Source organism: Mastomys coucha, unplaced genomic scaffold, assembly GCF_008632895.1.
Source record: "Mastomys coucha isolate ucsf_1 unplaced genomic scaffold, UCSF_Mcou_1 pScaffold15, whole genome shotgun sequence".
Taxonomy (NCBI): domain Eukaryota; kingdom Metazoa; phylum Chordata; class Mammalia; order Rodentia; family Muridae; genus Mastomys; species Mastomys coucha.
This window is the reverse complement of record NW_022196897.1, coordinates 25,322,781-25,345,041: the sequence shown is the minus strand read 5'-3', so window position 1 is coordinate 25,345,041 and position 22,261 is coordinate 25,322,781. Positions and strand designations below refer to the sequence as shown.

Genomic DNA, 22,261 nt, shown 5'->3' with positions numbered 1-22,261 from the left:
TGTGCCCTCTGGTTAGTCTGGCTAAGGGTTCATCTATCTTGTTGAATTTCTCAAAGAACCAGCTCCTGTTTTTGTTGATTCTTTGTGTAGTTCTTTTTGTTTCTACTTGGTTGATTTCAGCCCTGAGTTTGATTATTTTCTGCTGTCTACTCCTTGGGTGTATTTGCTTCTTTTTGTTATAGAGCCTTTAGGTGTGCTGTTAAGCTACTAGGGTATGCTCTCTCCAGGTTTTTTAGAGGCACTCAGAACTGAGTTTTCCTCTCAGCACTGCTTTCATTGTGTCCCATAAGTTTGGTTATGTTGGGCCTTCATTTTCATTAAATTCTAAAAAGTCTTTAATTTCTTTATTTCTTCCTTGACCAAGTTATCATTGATTAGGGCATTGTTCAGCTTCCATGTGTATGTGGGCTTTCTGTTGTTTTTGTTGCTATTGAAGACCAGCCTTTGTTCTTGGTGATCTGATATGATGCATGATTCAGTCTTCTTTTATCTGTTAAGGCCTGTTTTGTGACCGATTATTTAGTCAGTTTTGGAGAAAATGAGGTGCTGAGAAGAAGGTATATTCCTTTGTTTTAGGATGAAATATTCTATAGATATCTGTTAAATCCATTTGGTCCGTAACTTCTGTTAGTTTCACTGTGTCTCTGTTTAGTTTGTGTTTACATGACCTGTACATTCATGAGAGTGTGGTATTGAAGTCTCCCACTATTATTGTGTGAGGTACAATGTGTGCTTTGAGCTTTAAAGTTTCTTTTATGAATGTGTGTACCCTTGCATTTGGAGCATATATGTTCAGAAGTGAGAGGAGTTCTTGGTAGATTCTTACTTTGATGTGTATGAAGTGTCTTTCCTTATCCTTTTTTGATAACTTTTGGTTGGAAATTGCTTTTATTCGATGTTAGAATAGCTACTTCAGCTTGTTTCTGGGGACCATTTGCTTGGAAAATTGTTTTCCATCCCTTTAGTCTGTAGTGTCTGCCTTTGTCACTGAGGTGCACTAAGGTTTGCTGTATGCAGCAGAATGCTGGGTCCTGTTTATGGGTCCTGTTTGTCTATGTCTTTTTATTGGGGAATTGAGTCCATTTAAGGAAAAGTGACTGTTGCTTCCTGTTATTTTTGATGTTATTTTTATGTTTGAGCAGCTATCTTCTTTTGGGTTTCTTGAAAGAAGATTACTTTCTTGCTTTTTCTAGGTTGTAGTAAAAAGCATTTTATACTTACTTCCATTAGCTTTTATTATTTTAAGAACACTATTTGACTTAAAATATTTTCTTTTTTATGATGTTTTTTAAAAACAACTTTTTGGGGGGCTGGCGAGATGGCTCAGCGGGTAAGAGCACTGACTGCTCTTCCGAAGGTCCTGAGTTCGGATCCCAGCAACCACATGGTGGCTCACAACCACCCATAATGAGATCGGACGCCCTCTTCTGGTGCATCTGACGACAGCTGCAGAAAATTACGCCAGAGCGAGCGGGCCGAAGCGAGCCTGAGCAGAGGACCTGCGATCAACAGCAGCCACACACATGATCGAACACAGTCATCTGTACAGCTACAGTGTACTCATACACATAAAAATGAAATAAAATAATAAAAAAAAACAAAAAACAAAAAAAAAACCAAACAACTTTTTGCTGGGTAGTGGTGGCGCAAGCCTTTAATCCCAGCACTTGGGAGGCAGAGGCAGGTGGATTTCTGAGTTTGAGGCCAGCCTGGTCTACAGAGTGAGTTCCAGGACAGCCAGGACTATACAGAGAAACCCTGTCTTGAAAAAACCAAAAAAAAAAAAATGTATTGTTCATATTTGTTTATTTTACTTTATGCTTTGTCTGCATGTATGTATGTATGTGTGTCATTGTTCTATCTGTTGGATCCCCTGAAAGTGGAGTTATAGATGGTTGTAAGCCACAACCTGAGAACTGAACCTGAGTCCTCTGCAAGAGAATCAAGTACTCTTAATGGCTGAACTATCTCTTTAGCCCTATGATATTTTTGAATTAAAACTACACAGAGGGGGTTGTTAGAGATAACTGTAAAGTGCTATTTTTAATTTCAGGTAGAAGTAGATGGACAGAAATTCAGAGGTGCAGGTCCAAACAAGAAAGTGGCCAAGGCAAGTGCAGCACTAGCTGCCTTGGAGAAGCTGTTTTCTGGACCCAATGCGGCAAATAATAAGAAAAAGAAGATCATTCCTCAGGTTTGAATTAAGTAACAATTGTAATATCAAATTTCCCATTTATTTTCTCTTTTACTGTCTTCTTAAATTTTATTTTTTTAAACCCAGCACTTGGCAGGTAGGTAGGTAGATAGATTCCTATGAGTTCTAGGCTAGCCTAGTCTATATATCATTTCCAACCAACCAATACTTTTATCTTTCTGAATGTATGCTATATTGTGCGGGTGCCTACAGAGCACAGAATACTGTGCGGGATCTCCTTAAGCTGGAGTTGCAGATGTTATAGGCAGCTGTGAGCTACCGGAAGTAGATAGTGAGAACAAAACTCAGAAGTCATCTGAGCCATTTCCATACCCCCATCATATTTTTTGTTGATATATATGGATATGGGTTTCATTATGATGTTTTTGTGCATATTTGTCATTGTAGTTTGTTTTTTCCAAACCATTGCTATCTCCTCTGTTCCAGTCCTCTTCCAGTTCTCCACTTCTGGTACCTTTCCTTCTTCCAAATGGTCTTATTTTGCATAACATAATGATCTCTAGTTATTTTTCTGGAAATAACATAATTTCATTTTCTTTACAGCTAAATACCCCTGTATATGTGTGTATGTATATTCACATCCCCATACACCCATCACATTTTCTTTATCCATTAGTCTGTTGGTGGACTTCTATGCTGATTCTGTATCCTGACAATTGTAGATACTACAGCAATAGATACAGATGTACAAGTATCTTTGTAGTATCCAGACTTAGAATTTAGAATCCTTTGGGTATATACTTATAGGATTGGTATAGCTGTGCTACATATTGTAGTTTTATTTTTAGTTTCTTGTGGAACCTCTATATGATTTCCATAGTTGCTACCAAATTTATGTTATTACCAGTGGTGAATAAATATTCTTTTAAAAATATTTATTTTACTTGTACTGCTATTTTACCTGCATGCATATATATGTGCACCATGTATATACCTGGTATTGTGAATCCCCTGGTACTGAGTTATAGGCAGTTGTGAATCACCATGAAGATCCTGGGAATGAATCTGGATCCTCTCGGGGAACAGCCAGTCCTTCCAACTGCTGAGCTATTTCTTCAGGCCCTATGAATTCTTAATCTATATCTTTATTATTGCCCTATCTAATCAATCTATCTATCTATCTATCTATCTATCTATCTATCTATCTATCTATCTATCTATCTATCTCCTTTGCTTGGATTTGTTTTTTTCTGTGTATGTTGTTAGGGTGGTAGAGTAGTACTGGTGGGATAAATCTGAGGACCTTGGGCATGCGAGGCAAATGCTCTACCACTTATCCACACTTCTAGCTCTGTTTTCTTGACAGTAGTTTTTCTGATTTGGGTGAGATGAAACCTCTGTAGTTCTCATTGCTATTTTCTGATGGTTAAGAATGTGTTGAACATTATTTAAAACATGGCCAGTTATAATTTTCCTTTGACAACTGTCTATTCAATTCATTAGCCTATGTTTTTGAGTACTTTTTTTTTTTGTATTTAATTTTTAGAGTTCTTTTCAAATTGTTGATAATTTCCTGTCTGATATATATTTGGCCAAGACTTTTCTCATTCTACACACTGTCTTAGCACCATTTTTATGACAATTTCTTTGCTGTGTAGTGGGAGCTGTTTAATTTCATGCAGCTCTGTTTGCCTATTATTTAGTTTATTTCCTATGCCATTGGAGGTCCTTTTTGAGTTTCACATCATATACCCCAGTCCCACTCATCTCCCTATCCCCTCATGTCTGCCTCCTGCCTTGTAACTTTCTCCAAATAAAACACAAACAAAATAAACGAAAGTATAGAAAACATCTCATCATAGAAGCTGTAGTGAGTCATAGTTTGTCCTATGATATACACCTGTGTCTGCATATCTTCACTTGTTACACTATCTTTGTAGCCAGCCCTCCCTCCCCCAGCTTCCCTTCTGCACTCTGAAATGTTATATGTTCTTGTATTAGAGCACAGATTACTTTCCTTGATTGTATTTTTAAGGGTCTCTCTGCTTTGAAAAAAGAAGAGTAGGTAATTTCCATAGGTAGTAGAAAATGCATTCTCTTTGGCTTGAGATCTAACTTGAAACTCCAGTACAGTGAGATTGGCTGCCTTGAGTTTTCTAGGGCAGTCTGCCATTCTCTTAGAGAGGGTGAGGGTGATCTCTGCATCAATGACCCCTATGATTGGTTTAAAGAATCTGCAAATAGGTTCAAAGTAAAAACAACAGTGACTTTAATTTTGGTTGTTTTAGATGTATTGTCTGTTAAATTGATATTTGAAGTCATCTAGTTAGCAATTGAGTAATCCGTGGCCTAGCAAGGTGAGTGCTGGTGGTGTCCTTTTTATTCAAGTGTAGTAACTTCTCCATAAACGTTCTCAGATGGCAGGTGACACTGACTCATCATGGGTCAAGCATAATGGCAGGAGGAGGCGGCTGCTGGCCCAGTGTAGCCACAGTTAGGAAGCAGAGAATGGGGATAGATTCCTTTTTAAGCCAGGGCATCCTGTGGCAAAAGACCATGGACATTTTGTTGCATGTTTCATCCACCTGGATAGTTTGTATTCACTTAAAAAGTAAGATAAGGTATTTTCTAGACAAGTAGAAAGATCCTTGTCAACTTGCTTTGTTTTTACCCTATAAGACGTCTTACACTTCATTAGTAAATTTTAGTATCTCAAAGCCCACATTCAGAGACTGGAGTAATGGCACAGTAGTTAAGAGCACTTGTTCTTGAAAACAACTTGCATTTGGTTCCCAGTACCCACCTGGTGACTCCAGTTACAGGGGACCTGACGCCTTCTTTTGACCTCCACAAGCATCAGTCATGCATATGGTGTGTACACATGCACACACAGACACATATGCATGCATGCACAGCATTCTAAAAAATAAATTTTTTATTCTAGGTTAAAGAATTTATTAATTGGCTAGTGAAGTCTGTTAGTAATAACATAATTAAATCTATGTTGCGTCACTCTGCAGTCAGATTACTTTGATTACTTGGCGATAGACTGTGTCTTTTTAAAAGAAAATCCACTCCATTTTAGAAAATTTCCACACTAGAAGCCATAAAATTCATGTGCTTAATACAAGGAACAGTGTTTTATGTATGAGACCTAAAAATGACTTTGGGTATAATTTGGCTATTCAGATTTGTAAATTGAATCTTAACTGTTTCCTAGGTAACTCACTAGTGAAAGTTATTCAAATATTTTCATATGATTAGCACATTCTTCAGAATAGTTCTTTAAGGTAGGTGCCATATCTGTTTTGCAGATGGTCAACTGAAGAGTCTAACCATAGATGTCTTACTTTCTTAGCTGAAGCTCCATAGTAGATGAGAGTTGGAAAGTTCTTTCTCTCCATGATGAAATTATTGTTGTTGTTACTACAGGCAAAGGGCGTTGTGAATACGGCAGTATCTGCAGCAGTCCAGGCAGTTCGGGGCAGAGGAAGAGGAACTCTGACAAGGGGAGCGTTTGTGGGGGCTACAGCAGCTCCTGGATATATAGCTCCAGGTTGGTGCCACTTAACTAAAGATCAAATGGCCTCTTTGATTCCAGGCCTGAAGAACAGCATTTCTTCATTCTCTGGAGCTCTATGTGGTCTCAGGAAATGTTGCACATATGTAGGAGTATATAGAACTCAGAAGGGATCTGCTGAGTAACTATAGCCTTTCTGGAGGGAAAAGAAAGAATCATGACTGACATTGGATAGAGGACTATATTTTAACAGAGAAGAATCTAAAAGCTGTTCTACAAATTATGATGTTAGAGCAGCAGAACAGAGTGTGTTCTGTGGGGATACTGTATCACAATTCCCATGGAGTTTCGAGTTTCTTAGTAGAGATGAATCCTGACTTATAAATTAGCATTTATGAAATTAAGTATTTGAGAATTAGTCAAAGGAAAGAAACATAACACAAAAAGAAGTGTGTGTGTGTGTGTGTGTGTGTGTGTGTGTGTGTGTGTGTGTGTATTAGGGGGTGTGGGGTAGACACAACTTATTTATCGAGAGTCTTTTATATTCCAAGTATTTCCATATAAATTACTTTACTTGTTCTTAATCCTTGATGTTTCCTTCAGTGGAAGTTAGTTTACAGGTAAGGCAGACAGGTCTGGGTGAAATAAGCAGCAGAGTAAGGCCTTTGATGCATTGCCGAAGCTATTGGCCTTTTTGTTTTACCACATGGCTTGTGGGAGAGCCAGAATGCTGCCCACTCTCTGCCTAATGTTCAAATTCATAGATGTTTTTTTATCCATGAATGTCCAGATGGCTTGTTAAAGTGACATTCTTTGCACTTTGAACGAGTGAAAATTTTCACTTGACAAGCCATTTGTATTTGTTGACCAAGGTGAGGTTTATATGAATATTAGGTCTTATCTAGTCTAAGACTGTCCTTAGAATTGCTTCACTGTGCATGTTGTTGCCATTTGGAAAGTATTATGAATGATGCCACTTTGGAATTACTAGTTTACTCTGTTTACATCCCTGGACAAAATATCTTACAGAATTTTCTTGCTTTAAAATACACTGACCTATGGATGAAACAGAGCCATCACTGAGAAGAAAAAGCATGGCTGCTAGTGTAAGCAAGCAACCAAACTTAAAACTGAGAAAAGTCTGAGGGAGGATATTGAACATAGTGCCATGGAAATATAAGAGAGTAAACTAGCTGGTCCAATGAAGGCTTCCCTGAAGAACTGACCCTGAAGTGCAGTGTGGAGAGTTAGTACATATTCACTGAGAAGGCTGGCTTGAAAGAGTAAACTCCATGTGCAGAGATCCAGTATTGTTATAGGCTTTCTGATTAGAGAAATGAGCCTCTTTCATAGACAATAGTTTATTGAATGCTAGTACAATTTCTGGAAATTTCCTAAAGGTCAGAAAGCCCTGAATGTCTCAGAAAAGAGTGCTTTTACAGTTTGGCTTCTTTATTTCCTATATGAAGTTACTTAGATTCTGACCCATGGTTTGGATTTTGTCTTCAAATCTTGAGTATAGTGGAAAGTCATCAAGGGTTTGAAGGATAGAACAGCAAAATTAGATATTATTTATAAATATTCCTCCTCCTATAGGGTAAAGAGGAGATGCAAGGACATAATGGGCATAATGGCACAAGCTTTGAAGACTATTGTAGATGTGTTACCTGTGGTGGAAACTGGTAGAGGGGTGAAAAAAATGTGAACAAATTATAGGAAGCAGCATTGTTCATAGATAAAGTATTTAGACTGAAGAGTAAAAAGTTTGAAGGGCACTGTTATATCCTTCAGCTAGATGAACTAGGGGTTCAATTGTACCTTTTTATGGGATAAAGAATTCTAAAATATGTGTGAAAGGAAATAAGCATGGACTTTTTTTTTTTTAAAGAAACCTTGTTTTTTTTTTAAGATAGATTTATTTATTTATTTACTCATTTATTATATGTAAGTACACTGTAGCTGTCTTCAGACAAACCAGAAGAGGGCGTCAGATCTCATTACAGATGGTTGTGAGCCACTGTGTGGTTGCTGGGATTTGAACTCAGGACTTTCAGAAGAACAGTCAGTGCCCTTAACCGCTGAGCCATCTCTCCAGCCCACATGGACTTTTTTTGATTTAGTTTGTATCTAACATTAAGATACTTTCCTATACTCTTTATTGAAAATTAATAGCTCTAGCCTTATTGGGGAATGGTTATTTATTGAGATGAGCCTGTGCTTTGATAGTGTATTCCTTTGGGGCTCAGTCTGGTAACATCTGCCATTGCCAGATCTTCTGTTATTTGCTTCCTGGCTGAGGGTTATGCAGCTGTGTTTAGTATGGTGATGATGAGAGGGATTATGTGTGTTTCCTGATTGTCAGCTTTTGTTCATAAATGGCTTTTGTCTTATTAAACCATTATTTTGATCTCTATACAAGGCCTGTCTCCTGAAGCTTTAAAAAAAAAAGCAGATCAAAAAGAAAATAGTTCTTTTATTGGACAAGAAATTAATTTTAGGTTAAATCTAGATCTTGAATGAATTTCTGTCATTTGTTCTGGGGATTGGCATAAGTGTTTTTACATATACTTTAACTTTCTTGCCCATTTAGCTGCTGTATATAACACTGAGGCTCAGAGAGTCTTAGTGACTTGATCAGTGGCCAACTTAACTAGTAGTTTCCTTTCTTTCAGGAAGTTTTAGTAAAAATTTTGACATTGTAGCTTAAGGAAATAGCTCTCATTCCCTGGAATACATTTATACAGTATGAAAACACAAAGTTTTATTTTGCCCTCTGCTACTCTCTGCTTTTCCTTATGTTTATCTTAGCTGTTAGTGTGTCCTATTGAAATCTACAGTTTTAGTGTGGACTGTGATTGAGTGTACTGTCCCCAGGTAAATAGTTTAAATGTAGTGCAAAGTGAAAAGTGGTCATCTCTCTGGCATACACTTTAGTGCTATATAAAAACTGAGCAAAGGTGACTAAGATCTAGTCTGTGGCCCAGTGAATGCTCAGGGTCAGGTGAGGCAAGGAATTGATATTTGATTGAACATGATGCAATATAGGGAAAAAGAGGAGGTAGTAGTCCTGGGGATTTGATACTTGATTCTAGTCTCAATGATAAGCTGTTCTGATTAGCATAAGCATAAATAGTTCTAGAACAAACAGTTGAGATTTTAAAAAAAAATCTAGATTTCAGTAAGGATTTACATAGTGTTAATGTGGTGATATGCCTTGAGTCAAGGTCTCAATCAGTATAGCCCTAGCTGACCTAGAACTTGCTAACTTGCTTTATATAACCTTGTATATAAAGAGATCCACCTGCCTCTGCCTTCCAACTCTGATATTTAAGGTGTGAGCCACCACACCCAGCCTGCTTTGTTTCTGTATATTATTTTGAGACAGGATTTATAGTCTAAGATGCCCTGGAACCTTACTGCATGAAGCCTACCTAACCTGGCCTCAAACTTGGATCCTTCTGCCTCTGTATTTGTGGTGTTTGGATTACTATTGTGCATTTTTGTCATATTTAAGAGACAAGTTACAGTGTTTCCCCTGGAATTTGGCCAATCCATTTCATATTTATATAATTTTAGGTTGTTTGTCCAAAAAGACCCAGAAAATTATAGTTTTTGTTAACATGATGTAGCTAAACCTTACCAGAACACTATAAAGAAGCCTGGGTTTACCAATTGTAAAGATGAGAATATGGCAAATTAGGTGCTCTTTTGTTTAGGGATATATGCCCAATTACTGTGAGAATTAACTAGTTCAAAAACATTTGTGTTCTTATTAGAAGTTTTTACTTATAATATATATATATATATATATATATATATATATATATATATATATGTAAGAGAAACAGATATATTAAGTTACCAACTTTTAGGGAGAGATTTTGTGTTGGGGCTTGATATTCAGATGCTTTAAGTAATGTACCTTATCACTGGGCTCGTGACCTGACCCATGCATTCTCTTTAGTGGCATTTCAGGCTACAGCATGCCCTGTCTTTGTTTTCTAAAAGGAGCCATGGAAAATCGGTAATTGCAATGGTTCTAAGTATTATTTTGGTTAACAGTTGTTTAATTGTTTAATATGTTAGGTTTAGATGATGCAAAGATAAGATTTGATTTCTGCCATTTTAGTGGGGCATAGAGACATGTACGTAAATTATAGTACAGTGTAGAAGTACAGATGGAGGAGGAATAAAAGAAAGAAAGGGAGGAGAAAGAGAAGGGAGAGAGGAGAGAACACAGATGAACAGAACAAGAGCAGAGGGGGAGGACAAGTTAGTTAAGTTAAGGAGATCTGTGTAGGTCACGGTGTGAGACTTCTGCAACTAAGCAGGAGTAGGACGACTTTGTAGGGTGTTCTTAGCTGTCCAGACAGAGGCTGCAGTTCTCCAGGTGGTGTTTGACAATTGGGCCTGGACTGATTGCCATCTTCTTCTTTATACCAGGTTACGGAACCCCATATGGTTACAGCACAGCTGCCCCTGCATATGGTATGTACACTTTCTTACTGATTCCTCCTCTTAGCAAATTTGTCACAGCAACTCAAAACATAGTTTGTAACCAGGGTTTCAGTAAACAAGTTGGAGGATCTCAGATCTAATCATTCAAGTGGCCCAACTTAAATTCCCTCTGAAAATGCCACAACCTTGTGGTTCTTGGTTTGGTTGAAGTTGCTCTTCTCTCTGCTTTGCCTGATTGGAGAACTGCTTGTTCTTATTGCCTGTTTCTGACCATATTGAAATTAAATATTTGAAGTAATTCTTCTTACAGCTAGCCTATACTCCATTCAAAGGCTACTGAAGGGCCACACCCCCAGTTTCTAGCCCAGCCACCTGCCAGTTACATGGCCAGATTGTTAGTTTGTGTATAGAAATTTATGAATGTGGGTGATTTGAGTCATGAAAAGAAAGTCATCACTTCAAATTTGTACCCATTAGTCTTTGCTATACCTTTTGCTTTGGGGATAGATAGATGTCATTGGTCCCACAGAGATTATGGGTTTCATTGCCAATGTCTGTTTTTTACAGAAAGTCAGTAGCTAATGCTAGAAAATCCTAGGCCTATTGCTTTTTTTTTTGTTTGTTTGTTTGTTTATTTGTCAAAATAAAAAATACCAGCAGATATGTGAATGAACCTTAATGGCCCTTTGGATAACTTTTGAATGAGGTTTATGTGGCAATGGAGGCAGTAGGTTTGGAGTCAGTGATATGCTCTTAGACATTTTTCGTAACTCAGGTACTGTATGTTACGGAATCAGCCATCATCTATAGGATGCTTGTCAATGAGAAAAGAGAGCAAAGGGTGTATGTGTGTGTGAGTGTGTGTGTGTTTGTGTGTCTGTCTGTCCGTCCACACAACCCCAACCAGGTGTGCATGCACACGGAAGGCAAAGGTCCTTCATGCATTGCTATTTGTGGCATGGATCCTCTACATGAGCTCAGACCTTCACATTGTGCCCTTTACTCTTCACACATCAGCTTTACCATTTTTATTTTGATGATAGTTATAGGTCCTTAAGACATTGTTATTCTGAAGTGTAGAATTTGAGTAGTTTGGCAAGGTTCAAATGTGTGCAGGAAGTTTTGTTTGGGCAAAATACAGAGCCCAGACTTAAGTCTTTTGCCTGGTTGTATCCGCTGGCACACTCATGTGGCCCAGGCTTCTCCATATTCTGAACTATAGGAATCCCAGATATGGGAGTTCAGGATTAGTTCAAGTTTTTTTTTTTTTTTTTTTTTTTTTAATCTATCTTTCCTTCTGAATTCTGACTGCCTCTTTTTTGTTTTGACCGTTGGCATTTGCCCTTTCTCTAGCTTCTTAATGTCCTGAACACCTCATCCTGAGAAATTGGGGCCAGCGGTTAGCTTAGATGGAGCACACTTGACTTACTTGCTATATCTGAGTCTGTGTGTCAGTTACGAAATAACAAGATGAAGTCTACTAAAGCAGTGCTAGAAACTTTTTCTTTACAAAATTTGGTTTTTAGACTCTTCAGTTACATCCTTGTTTTTCCTCAGTCTTTTTAATTTTTCTTTTCTGGTCCTTCCTTAACATTCTTTCACCCTGTGGCCTCTGAGCCTCAGAAGGCGCCTCTCTTCCATTTGCCATATAACTGACTTCCAAAGCTGGTGTAATTTGATGCCCCATTTTTCACATAAAAGATTGGGTTTTTAAATGTTACTGTGATGCAAATCTACTAAAACAATGCTTTATTTTGGCTGTAAGGTAAATATGTCTTTTGGCCTTTGTAAAGCTGTTGCATGTGGGGTTATCTCCCTCTGATCATCTGGTGCTCTTGAATACCTGCTGTTGCTGCTTTGTGATTTCTCCTAGGGTAAACATCAGCATAAAGGCAGGGGCAGATTTCAAATCCTCCTTAGTATGCTGGAGTTTGTGAGGCCACAAGAACGTATTAATTACAAATTAAGTAAACAATTAATCTTTCCAGATTTGCCATTGCCAAATTAATGGTAGCCACTGAGAAGACAAAAACCTGGTGGTGCGTTGATTGAAGCTGTCTTTCTGGGAGTTGAGGCCCACACAGAAAGCCTTATATCTTGACATATTTTTTTCCTTTAAAATGTCATGTGCCATATGCATTTCTAGAGTCACTTTAGGACAAATATGTTAATCACTAGCATTGCTTTAGATCTTTAGAATTCATGCCTGCTCTCTCAGATAACATTCTGAGTGTCATTCTATGATACAGGCATTTTACTTTAGAGCAGAAAACATTATGCATCAAGATAGAAGAGCATTTGATTTGTGAGAGACTTGTGGGCCTCTTCCAAAATGGTATGAAGTGGACTGACTAATCTGGAAATGGTTAATGATAATTACTGTAAGAATTTTTAACCTGAAATTTTTATTGGAGTCCTCTCCGTTTTCTTTTCTCTGTAGGTTTGCCCAAGAGAATGGTTCTGTTACCCGTTATGAAATTCCCAACATATCCTGTTCCCCACTACTCATTCTTTTAGCAAATGACAGAAGCTCATTCCTATTGAACAACAATACAGTACAATGCAGAATGTTAGAGAAAAAGCCTTTTTATCCTGCTTTCTTTGAACACATACTTACTTGATCAAAATTATTTGTAAAGAACATCTTTCCTACTTTTTGATTTTAACAAATGCAAATTCAGTTCTCTAAAACTTGAAAACAAACAAAAGAAACCAGTTCTGTGAAACGGTACCTCATTCCTGGAAATAATTTATACCAGCCCCTTCGTTGTAGGGAAGTCTAGCAGCTCAAAGTTGACGTTTTAAGAGAGTATCAGATTATGTAAAGTTAAATTTGTGAAGGATGTATAGAGTCTCAACACTGATCACAAATAAACTGCTTTGTTGTAACACAGAGTACTGCCTGGTTCCTGACGCAGTCACTGATTGGTAGCTGAGTGATATGTGCTTACTCCAGGGCACTTGAATTTGGGCTGTAGTTATTTTTTTTTTAAATACAGTAGAAACCTTTCATTTAAACCTTAACTTTGTAAATAACGAAGTGTGTAATTAAAGCCAATAAAATATGGGTTTGAATATTGTTTTAGCTTATTATTTTTGATATGTTTTGGTATCAAATTTCAAGGAATTGAAAACTAGTAATAACTTGGCCCTAGAAACCCATTTATTTGTAAGCAAGCTGCTAAAAACAAAGCAAAGATGATTTCTCAATCTCTTCATTTTGTAAGCTCTTTGTACTCCAGCTGTACAAGGGCATCCCCATGATAAGATTACATTCTGTTATCCCAGCATTGCTTATTAAAATGTTGGCACCATCCAAAGATGGGGAAGGAGGATTGTGATTATTTTAGTTTACGAATTTTCAAGTTAAAAAAATAAATTAATCAATCACCCTCTTTTGTTCTTGTGGCCTTCTTCACTCTGTAAGACTCTGTGTTCACTCCTTGACTTTTCACATGTAGATAGATGATTAGCAGTTTTTTTTTTTAATTCCTTGAAGGGTCTCCTTTCCTCTTCTTTGATATCAGAATCTAAAGCAGCAACAGGATCCCCATAAAAACTCGCTCTCTGATTGTCCCAGTTCTTGTTGAGTGCTGCTGTGAAAAGTGACAGGTTTCAGCCATGGGTCAGCATTTACTTTTAAGACACCTGATTATACTGGTGGAAACTGAGAGCCAGTAACATTGTGCTGTTCTGTGAAGGGTGCAGACCCAAGTCCTCCCTTGCATTCTCACTGTGTTTGGAAAGCTGATGATGTTACTAGAAGGGAATGGTTTCATTAAGGTACTCACCCCCATTCAGCCATGAGTGTAGTCTTCTACAGACACAAGTCACTATTTTTAAAAATGACTTAGGAAGTTACTACTTTTCTATTAAATTCCTTTTCGAAACCAAGCAGTGTCCATCACTTGAAAGCAGTCTTAATAAACTTATGTACCAGGCTCCTTTGGAAGGGAAGGCGAGATGAGCCTGCGGGCACAAGTGCTGCTCAGATATGTATTACATAGTCGTTTGTTCCTTTCCTTGACCTTTGTTTTCTACTAGTGGTGGGTGATACTTTAATAAAACCTTGTCACTTGCTGAAAAGAGCTTTAACTTGTCATTTTCATCATGTGTGTTAGTGCAAGACATAGTGGAGCAGGGCCTCTTTCAGCTGGGAGTTTTCATGTTCATTGATTTGTTTTGCTGACCTATGGATGAAACAGAGCCATCACTGAGAAGAAAAAGCATGGCTGCTAGTGTCCAGTTTTTATTAATTAAATATTTACAATGGTCCTGTTTTTTAAAATACTATTAATTGGCAGTTGCAGTTGTATTGTTATTTGAAATTGATCATCAAATTTGGACTCTAGGCTGGAGTCTGCCTTGAGATTTCTTTTTAGAAAAGACTTTTGCAGTCTCTGACTCTGCTTCATAACTCACCCCCTCTCTGATGGAGGAGGAAGCTGTGCTGTTCTCCAACATGATGGCCGTCATTTCAAATGGTTCCTACCAAGTCTTCCCCCTTTCTTCTTAATTTTGTTGTTTGTTGGAAGTTACTAACCATGTTGTAAACCTGCCCAGTTGCTGCAAACTTTTACATTTCTCTGCTTTACTTAAAACAATGGAGCTGTTGACCCTATGTTAGAAGTGGTAACCATGCAAGTTCAACTGTTTAAATTCTGTAATGAATTAAGTGTCCTCCCACCTTTTGCCCTTCCCACCCTTCATTTTGTAATGAAAATTCCACTTACAGTTGAAAGAGCAGAGAAATATAAATGAAGCTCTTAGCTTCGTCCATTTGTGTGAGATTAACATAAAGCTCTGCTTCTCTGCTCTTTTCTCCACTGTAGGTGGTTTTTTCATTGACAGCCCCTATTGCCAGCCTCTGAGCGTCGCACCATTTATTATTCACTTGGGCCCTCAAGATTTCTTCTCTGACTTCTAGAACCATCAGGTTGTCTGGCTTGAATGGCAATTTTATATCTTGGTCTTAAGAGCAATGTGACCCACTAAGGCTTTCCAGCTTTCAGATCCACTCTAACCCTTTTTGAAATCAATGACTGAGAATTTTAAAGAAGAGCAATACTTTGTCCAAAGCCATGATGTCTGTTTTAAAGCTCTCCTTTTGGACATGTAGCAATATCTAGATGTAAGCCCTTCAGTGTAGCTCTTATCAGGGAGTTTACAGATCAATGTAGAACTTAGAATCTGTGTGAGCTGTGCAATCCTCTGACACTTTTTAATCGTTTTTAGTACATAACTTGAGCTTTTACTTTTCTGGCTTTGCCAGCTAGCAGTGTTATAATTAATCTGAGACAAGTGTCCTCCTTAAGCCATATCTTTTGGTGGGGGCCGGCGCTTCACCAGAGGTGTGGCTGGCAACCTGTGTCCCTTAAGGCTGCAGGAGTGCCGCATCTCTTGTGCCCCATAATGGCTCCTTAGATTTCCAACATACCTCATACTGATGAGGTTCGGTGCATTGTATGGCAAAGTAAGGGGTTGGGTTCAGTAGCTCCTGAAATTGTTTGTAATCTCTCAAACTGTTACTCTTGGGAATGAAATACTTAATGGTTTTGCTTGGATTAGCATTTTCTTTTTTCTTCTTCTTCCTTTTTTTTTTAAATGGGTGAATGTTTGAAAATCATGAATCAGTCACCGTAATTAATTGAAGAGCTGGGAATACCTGTTAATGTATTTTTAAAACTGGTGTTGGACCCTCTGTGTATTTCAGGTTAATACTTTTAAGCAGTTTTCAGCACGTTTATCTCACTTTATTCTCGTTCTCCTCGGACCTCCGTAGCCATATCACTTGTATAAAATAGGCTGAGATATAGTGACTGTAAGCTGTGATCTCAGTATTCAAAGGTAAGCTCTTTTATTTTCTGATTAAAGAAAACAATAACCAATTAACACAACATGCATATATGACAATCATATGATATATTTGATCTCTTAGGTCTTATGCCACTGCATTAACTTTAAAGTTTTATGGTCTAAATGTAAAATAGTAATTTCCGGCATTTGTTTTAATACTCTTGTAAACACTTTATATTTAAAATAAACATTTCACATTCACTGAGTCCAGTGTATGTGGGTAAAAATGTAGGATATAATGTATATGTAATTTATACATACAGAGGCACCTGTTTGAATATAATAATACAGTTGTAGTAGCACTATCTAAGCAAAGCAAAATGACAGGGCACTGTCTTATTCAAGGAGCTAGGATATCAGAAGCAGTAATGGTGGTGACGTGCTATAGAATTCATGTGCATTTGCTGCACAGGCTGAGGGGTACAAGTGCCAGTCTCTCAAGAAGATCACCTTCTTTGACCTGTGTTGCATGCTCCAATACAGCAACAGCAAGAAGCCATTAAAAAAGCAATAGAAAATCAAAGACAAAACTATAAACTGTGGGAAATATATGTAATTGGCTGAGTTAAGCTAATTATTTACAGAATCAACTTGAGCAGGACTCATAAAAGCAAATACTGAGTCTGCAGAAACCAAATCTGCATAAGGAATCTGTCTGTCTGCCTGTCTCTCTGTCTTTTTCAAGTTAGGAAGCTAGAATATTATTTCTCACTGTATTGAGTCAAGAACAGAGTTCATTTAAAGGATGTCAGTATTAGGCCAAACCTTTATCCACAAATACACCTCATTATATTAGTTGTTATATGCTAAAGCTGTATGTGTGTACATGTTTGTATAAATGAATTTTATGTTTTACATTTCTTTCTATAGCAGCTTCTGTTCATCTCTAGCATTAAGGCTGCTGGAACTTTGTTCCCACACAGAACCTGTTCATGAGGTCGGCTTCAGTTAAAGGCTGTACAAAGCAGAGCAGAGAAGTGCAGTGCACTGCAGTCCTGTTCCTGCTGATGCCAGGTCCTTTTCTGGGACCAGGGAACAGAGGCTTTGACCAGTGGAAGCATCTTAAGTCTGAAAGTTTCCTGATGGAGTTTGTGATAGAATTGGCCTTTTTGTAAATAAAAACCCTACTTTGGGAAATAGTATATTAACAGTGGCAAAAGTTATTATTAATTCATTTAGTAGCTTGATTATAAAATATTGATCATTTGTAGGCTTTCCAACACCACAGAATTGGTGTTACTTGAGGATTTCCTCAAGTAGCATATTTCTCTGGCATTCTTGATGGTCTGAACTTTGCTCTGGATGCTACTCATGTTCTGTCCAAGTGTGTGGTCAGAAAATGAGAAGCTCAGCACCACTGCAGCCCTGCTTTTGGCAGCTCTTTGTATAGTCCTGCAAAGAACTCAATGGGAAATGTAAACCCTGACTGCATTCTTTCAATGGCAGGTGAGTGTTACCATTATAAGAAATCACTTGCTGTAATTGTCCTGGTTTTTATTTTTCACTAATGATAGGAGTGGAGAAGAGTCAGTACTAAGTTAGGAAAATGAGATAGAGAGATGTTTTTCTTCCCAAGCTGTTTGGAGCCTGTAACCAGGGACATTTTAAGCAGAGTGACACATGAAAGCAGCCCGCTCTGAATGGTCTGCCTTTCATTTTCACTCTTTTAATGCCCCCTCAAGTCACCCAGAGACAGAAAGATGCCATGGCATTTAGCCTTGTTCTTTGCAACATCTGGTATCATACAGCTAGGGATCATGATTCCTTAGTGTGACTAAGAGGATTGGGGAGGGAAGAAGGTGGGGTGTCAATGACAACAGCTGCTTGTCTTGATGAGCTTCAACACCGGTGTGTTTCTGTACCACCTAACTTACAGAGCACAGTACACCTGATTTAAGATGAGTTCTTTCTTTTGTAATAAATAGTATTTTGCAGAAAGACTGTTTTAAGTAAAGAATTCATGTTGGATTAATTATATAAATAAGTATCCTTTTCCACATACCATTATTTCAGTTAGCAGCTAACAGCTTCCATTAATGTTTGAAGCAGTGATTAATGTTTGAAGTTTTTAAAAATAGAACTATAATGTAAATTTGTGTTATATAAGATTTACAGCACAGCTAGAGATATAGAATAGAAAATCTGGGCCAAAGCATTTCTCTCACTCCAGCCCATTTCTGTGGAACTTGGATATCTCATGACTTTATATATTCAAAGCTTTTCCTGGTACCTGGTACACAGCAAGTACTCTGTGAATGAGACTGCTGTTCTGGTTGAGGTGGGAGAAGGATGTGAGGAGGTGAGGCTATGCTGGTTGAGCAGCAGGTGCATGGCCTGCTCAGGGTAGAGTTGTGCTTACTTCTTTGCTCATAGGCTTGGGCAGTTTCCAGGCTGAAGCCATGCTTGGCAGAACACATGTGCTCATATTTGTGCTGCAGCAGTTAAATCAGCCAACTTGCAGCCAGGTTTGTAAATACTTGCCTAGGATTTATGGGTGCTTAGAGTTTCACAAGGGCTGAACTTAGACCATCAACCTGTCAATTCAAGTTTCCTACCCAACTTTAGTAATGAAAAACCATACCAGCCAGAATCTAGGCTTGTGTATTTGTTTGTAAAGAACTAGTTATTGTAAGAAGCATACCTAGAGTGCTGTTGACTCATTTTCTGTGAAGAGTTCTTGTACCTTGTTTCATGCTTGGACATTCAGTGGAACACATGTGCACTCATCAGATAGAAGGAAGGCATCATATATTGGCCCTCGTCTTTGTTCAAGATTCTCCTTCCTAGTTTCCTTTATACAACTAACTATCCCAAGTAGTTCAGTTAGTGGCTGCCTTTGTGTAGGGCTTAGGCTTGGCCAACATTTTGACATTATAACACATTGTCATCTACAGTGTTCATGTGACAACTGTATAAAATACCACAAAAATTGACAGGAACTATTTTGGGGTTCGAAGAGCTATTTTGGAGTGTGAATAGCAGATTTAAGAAGCCAGAATGGGCTGGGCAGTGGTGGCGCATACCTTTAATCCCAGCACTTGGGAGGCAGAGGCAGGCGGATTTCTGAGTTCGAGGACAGCCAGGGCTACATAGAGAAACTCTGTCTCGAAAAACCAAAAAAGAAAAAAAAGAAAAAAGAAAAAGCCAGAATGCGAGTGAGGAAGGCATTGCTAGAATTGGTATTGTGGGCATATGTGGCTCTGGGACATTCTTAATTCTCAGGCAGCCTTCTTGGAGGTGCTGTTATTTCTGATCTAGACATGAATCTAATGTTCAGGGTTAACTGCTAGAGACAGGAATGAATCTCATCTGCTTTTTTGTACCAAAGCTCCTTTCTGCTCAGCAGGCTACAATTTATAAGGCATCAGTGAAAGCTGGCCTGATTTCTAGTCCTCCTGTATTAAGCATATTTCTGAGCAGGACAGAATATAGGGAGTTTTTACTTTTTAGGGGTGGGGTTCACTGATATTAAAAGGATATCTAACAAATAGAGAATGAAGAGAAAGTGGGCTGTTAAACAGAGGAAGCTTTTGTGTCTAAAGCTTGTTTTGTTTGGATGAAGTATCAAGAGACTGGGGTACCTGTTTTTAGTAGCTCTTCTTCCTGGGAATGTATTCTCTGCTTGAGAAAGGTGATGATAGAGTTTGAGGGGTTTGCTCATGGGATGTGGTATAAAGAGGTAGACCTGGTCAGGGGTAGTAAGGTAGCCCATCAAAAGACCCATGCTGAGTGCTAGGCACTTGACAGTTTGGAATGTGAGTCTTCCATCTTGGGCTGAAGGTTCAGTGAACATGACTTGATTGCTGCAGGGTCTGTGGATATATTTGATTCTCATCATGTTGCTTGCAGGCCACTTCCCAATATCATCACCAGTTGCTTAGGGACAGGAAGATGCACCTTGCTCAAGCTCCTATCGTCTTTGCTAACTGACTCTTTTTTCTGCAAAGCATGCTGTGCTTCATTGGGGAATTGGAAGAAAGAATCTTATTTTATCTAAGTTCTAGAGCATCATAGTGTGAAGGAATGAGTGGTCTGGATGGCACACAGAGCATTGCAGAGCCCTCTCCCTTTCTGTAGTTCGTTTCTAGCTTTGAGTCCTGAAGAAGTAGTGATGCAGGGAATATTGTTTTTCATGGAACTAAAACCCCAGAGGTCTTTGCAAACCACCCTGCTTATTTGTGGCAAAACACTGTGGCTTGTAATTAGTGAGTATTGAGCCACACAGAGGAAATTACATTTCTGTGTTACTCTGAATGTTAACAGAAACTCTACTAGGAATTAGCTTTGAATCCTGCACCTGAAGGATGTAGAAGTTTGCTCTAATTAGGAAAGGGCCTTAAGTAAAGTGACTTTATTCAATTACATAGTGCTTGGTGGCAGAGTCCTTATGCTCTTGAGTGTGTTCTGCTCAGCTGGTCCTGTGTATTCCTCACCACCCTGCTTCCCAAAGGCTATTTGATAGAAGTATCCTTACTGCTGTCTCGGGCCCATTCTACTTAACCCTTCTTCTAGACTTTGGGACTATACAGTGTGTGCCTTACAAAATGGAATAAACAGAATCAATCCAGCTCTTCTTTTCCCTTTCTTGTTCTAACTCATGCTCTCCCTAGTTCTTGTGGAAATGGATTGCTAATAACTCTAAGCTAGGAAGCCTGGTTTTCGCTAGCAGCACAGTGAAATACTAATAGTCTTGTGCTGTTACCAAAACTGTACATAATGAAGTACAACTTAGTGGATGCTGCTTGAGAGTTCCTGGGCTTTTAGAAATGTAATCTTTTGTGGGGAAGTTGGCTAGTCTGCATGTGCTTAATTAACCAGAGGGTCATCCTCACAGTGGCACTTTATGGAGCAGTCTCACACAGGGCTCTGCTTTGTAGAATCTGTCATATGTATTTGAGTCGACATTAAGAAAAATTAGGGCTGGGTAGTGGTGGCGCATGCCTTTAATCCCAGCACATGGGAGGCAGAGGCAGGTGGATATCTGAGTTCAAGGCCAGCCTGGTCTACAGAGTGAGTTCCAGGACAGCTAGGGCTATACAGAGAAACCTGTCTCGAAAAACCAAAAAAAACAAAAAAAAACAAAAAAACCCAGCATTATTGAATTTGTGTACCTCTGCTGGGGACTAGACTGGAGGTAGCTATTATTTGGAGGCCTTAGTTTAGATCTTGAAAGATTAAAGGTATTTGTGACACCAGCTGTTAGTTTTTGAGCAGTGAGAACTCCAGAACAGATGAGAATCTCCTTCTCATCTGTTACAACAAAAATCTTTTGGGAGACCTCCTCCTACCCTATGCCAAAAGCCTTTTCCTTCCAGAATTTACTCACCACATTGGAGAATGGTAAAGAGCTGAATAGATGGAGTGAGCATTGTGGGGCACACAGTTGCTGCCACACTCTAAACTCTGCCACTGCAGCATGAAAGGACCTCAGGTGCTATAGGCATTGGTGAGTGTGGCTGTGTTCAATCACATAGTACTTATATACCAGGCCAGAAGCTAGCCCTGGCCTTAGGCATTAGAAGATTTATTTACCCTTTTATATCTGCCCTGTGGCAGCTTCCTGAGCTCCCCTATGCACATAATGAGTATAAGGAAGGTACAGATCCTGTCAGCAGGAAGAAACAAGCACACACTGCTGGGCAAAGCGTAAAATAGCAGAGCTCAGAAAGGTCCATGATGAGCTCCAAATGGAGGGAAGACGTTTGAGTGGGGAAAGGCCCAGGGAGGCAGCAGCTATGTAGTTAGACCTAGAGGATGGCATGGTTCCTCCAAGAAGGGACAGGTCCAGATGGTAGAGAATTGGTGTCCCAGCTACAAGTTTTTGTTGCCAGAGGCACTTGGGCTAGATTGGGGTTGCTTGGGTGATGGGCTGAGGGACACAGATTATTCTCTAGATGTGTTGAGGAGGGTAAAGTGACCACAGACACTTTATATTCAATAATGTCACTCTGATTATGGTAGACCAATGCCTGTAACTACAAATTAACACCTTTTTGCTTAGTGTGGACTAGATATGTAAGGGGTGAGGCATTCTTAGAATTATGATGAAAAATGCAGCTGGAATGCTGGACAGTTTTCTTGCCAGGATGTCTTAATGATGAATGAGTGATGTCACATAATTTGAATGATCTTCGGGCCTTTTCTGTCTTGTGAACCTAGAGATAGATCACTAACAGTGTTTCTTTGCCTTGCTCTTTTTTTTTGTATCCAGGCCAATTTGGGCTTTGGGCCTTGGTGTGTGAAGGAAACATTGTGAACACATCCCCGCCCCC

The 22,261-nt window shown here is 38.8% G+C and overlaps 1 protein-coding gene and 1 long non-coding RNA gene across 8 annotated transcripts in view; one reads left to right on the top strand and one right to left on the bottom strand.

Annotated features, from left to right (window-relative positions):
• Strbp (spermatid perinuclear RNA binding protein) overlaps positions 1-17,133 on the top strand; it is a 132,769-nt gene extending 115,636 nt beyond the window's left edge. For 5 of the 7 annotated variants that reach the window (XM_031370065.1, XM_031370064.1, XM_031370063.1 and 2 more), the window contains exons 15-18: positions 2,054-2,194; positions 5,588-5,711; positions 10,119-10,163; positions 12,574-17,131. In XM_031370065.1, the coding sequence (XP_031225925.1) occupies positions 2,054-2,194; positions 5,588-5,711; positions 10,119-10,163; positions 12,574-12,650 (387 nt within the window). In that variant the 3' untranslated portion in view covers positions 12,651-17,131. Of the gene's footprint in view, positions 1-2,053; positions 2,195-5,587; positions 5,712-10,118; positions 10,164-12,573 lie in introns of all 7 variants that reach the window. The other 2 variants (XR_004118548.1, XM_031370066.1) reach the window with 2 other exon arrangements.
• On the bottom strand, positions 4,405-5,899 carry LOC116090095. The gene is made up of 2 exons (XR_004118550.1): positions 5,506-5,899; positions 4,405-4,696 (listed from the first exon to the last, which is right to left on the bottom strand). It is a non-coding gene; the product is annotated as an uncharacterized LOC116090095 (long non-coding RNA).
• Positions 17,134-22,261: the final 5,128 nt, after the last annotated feature.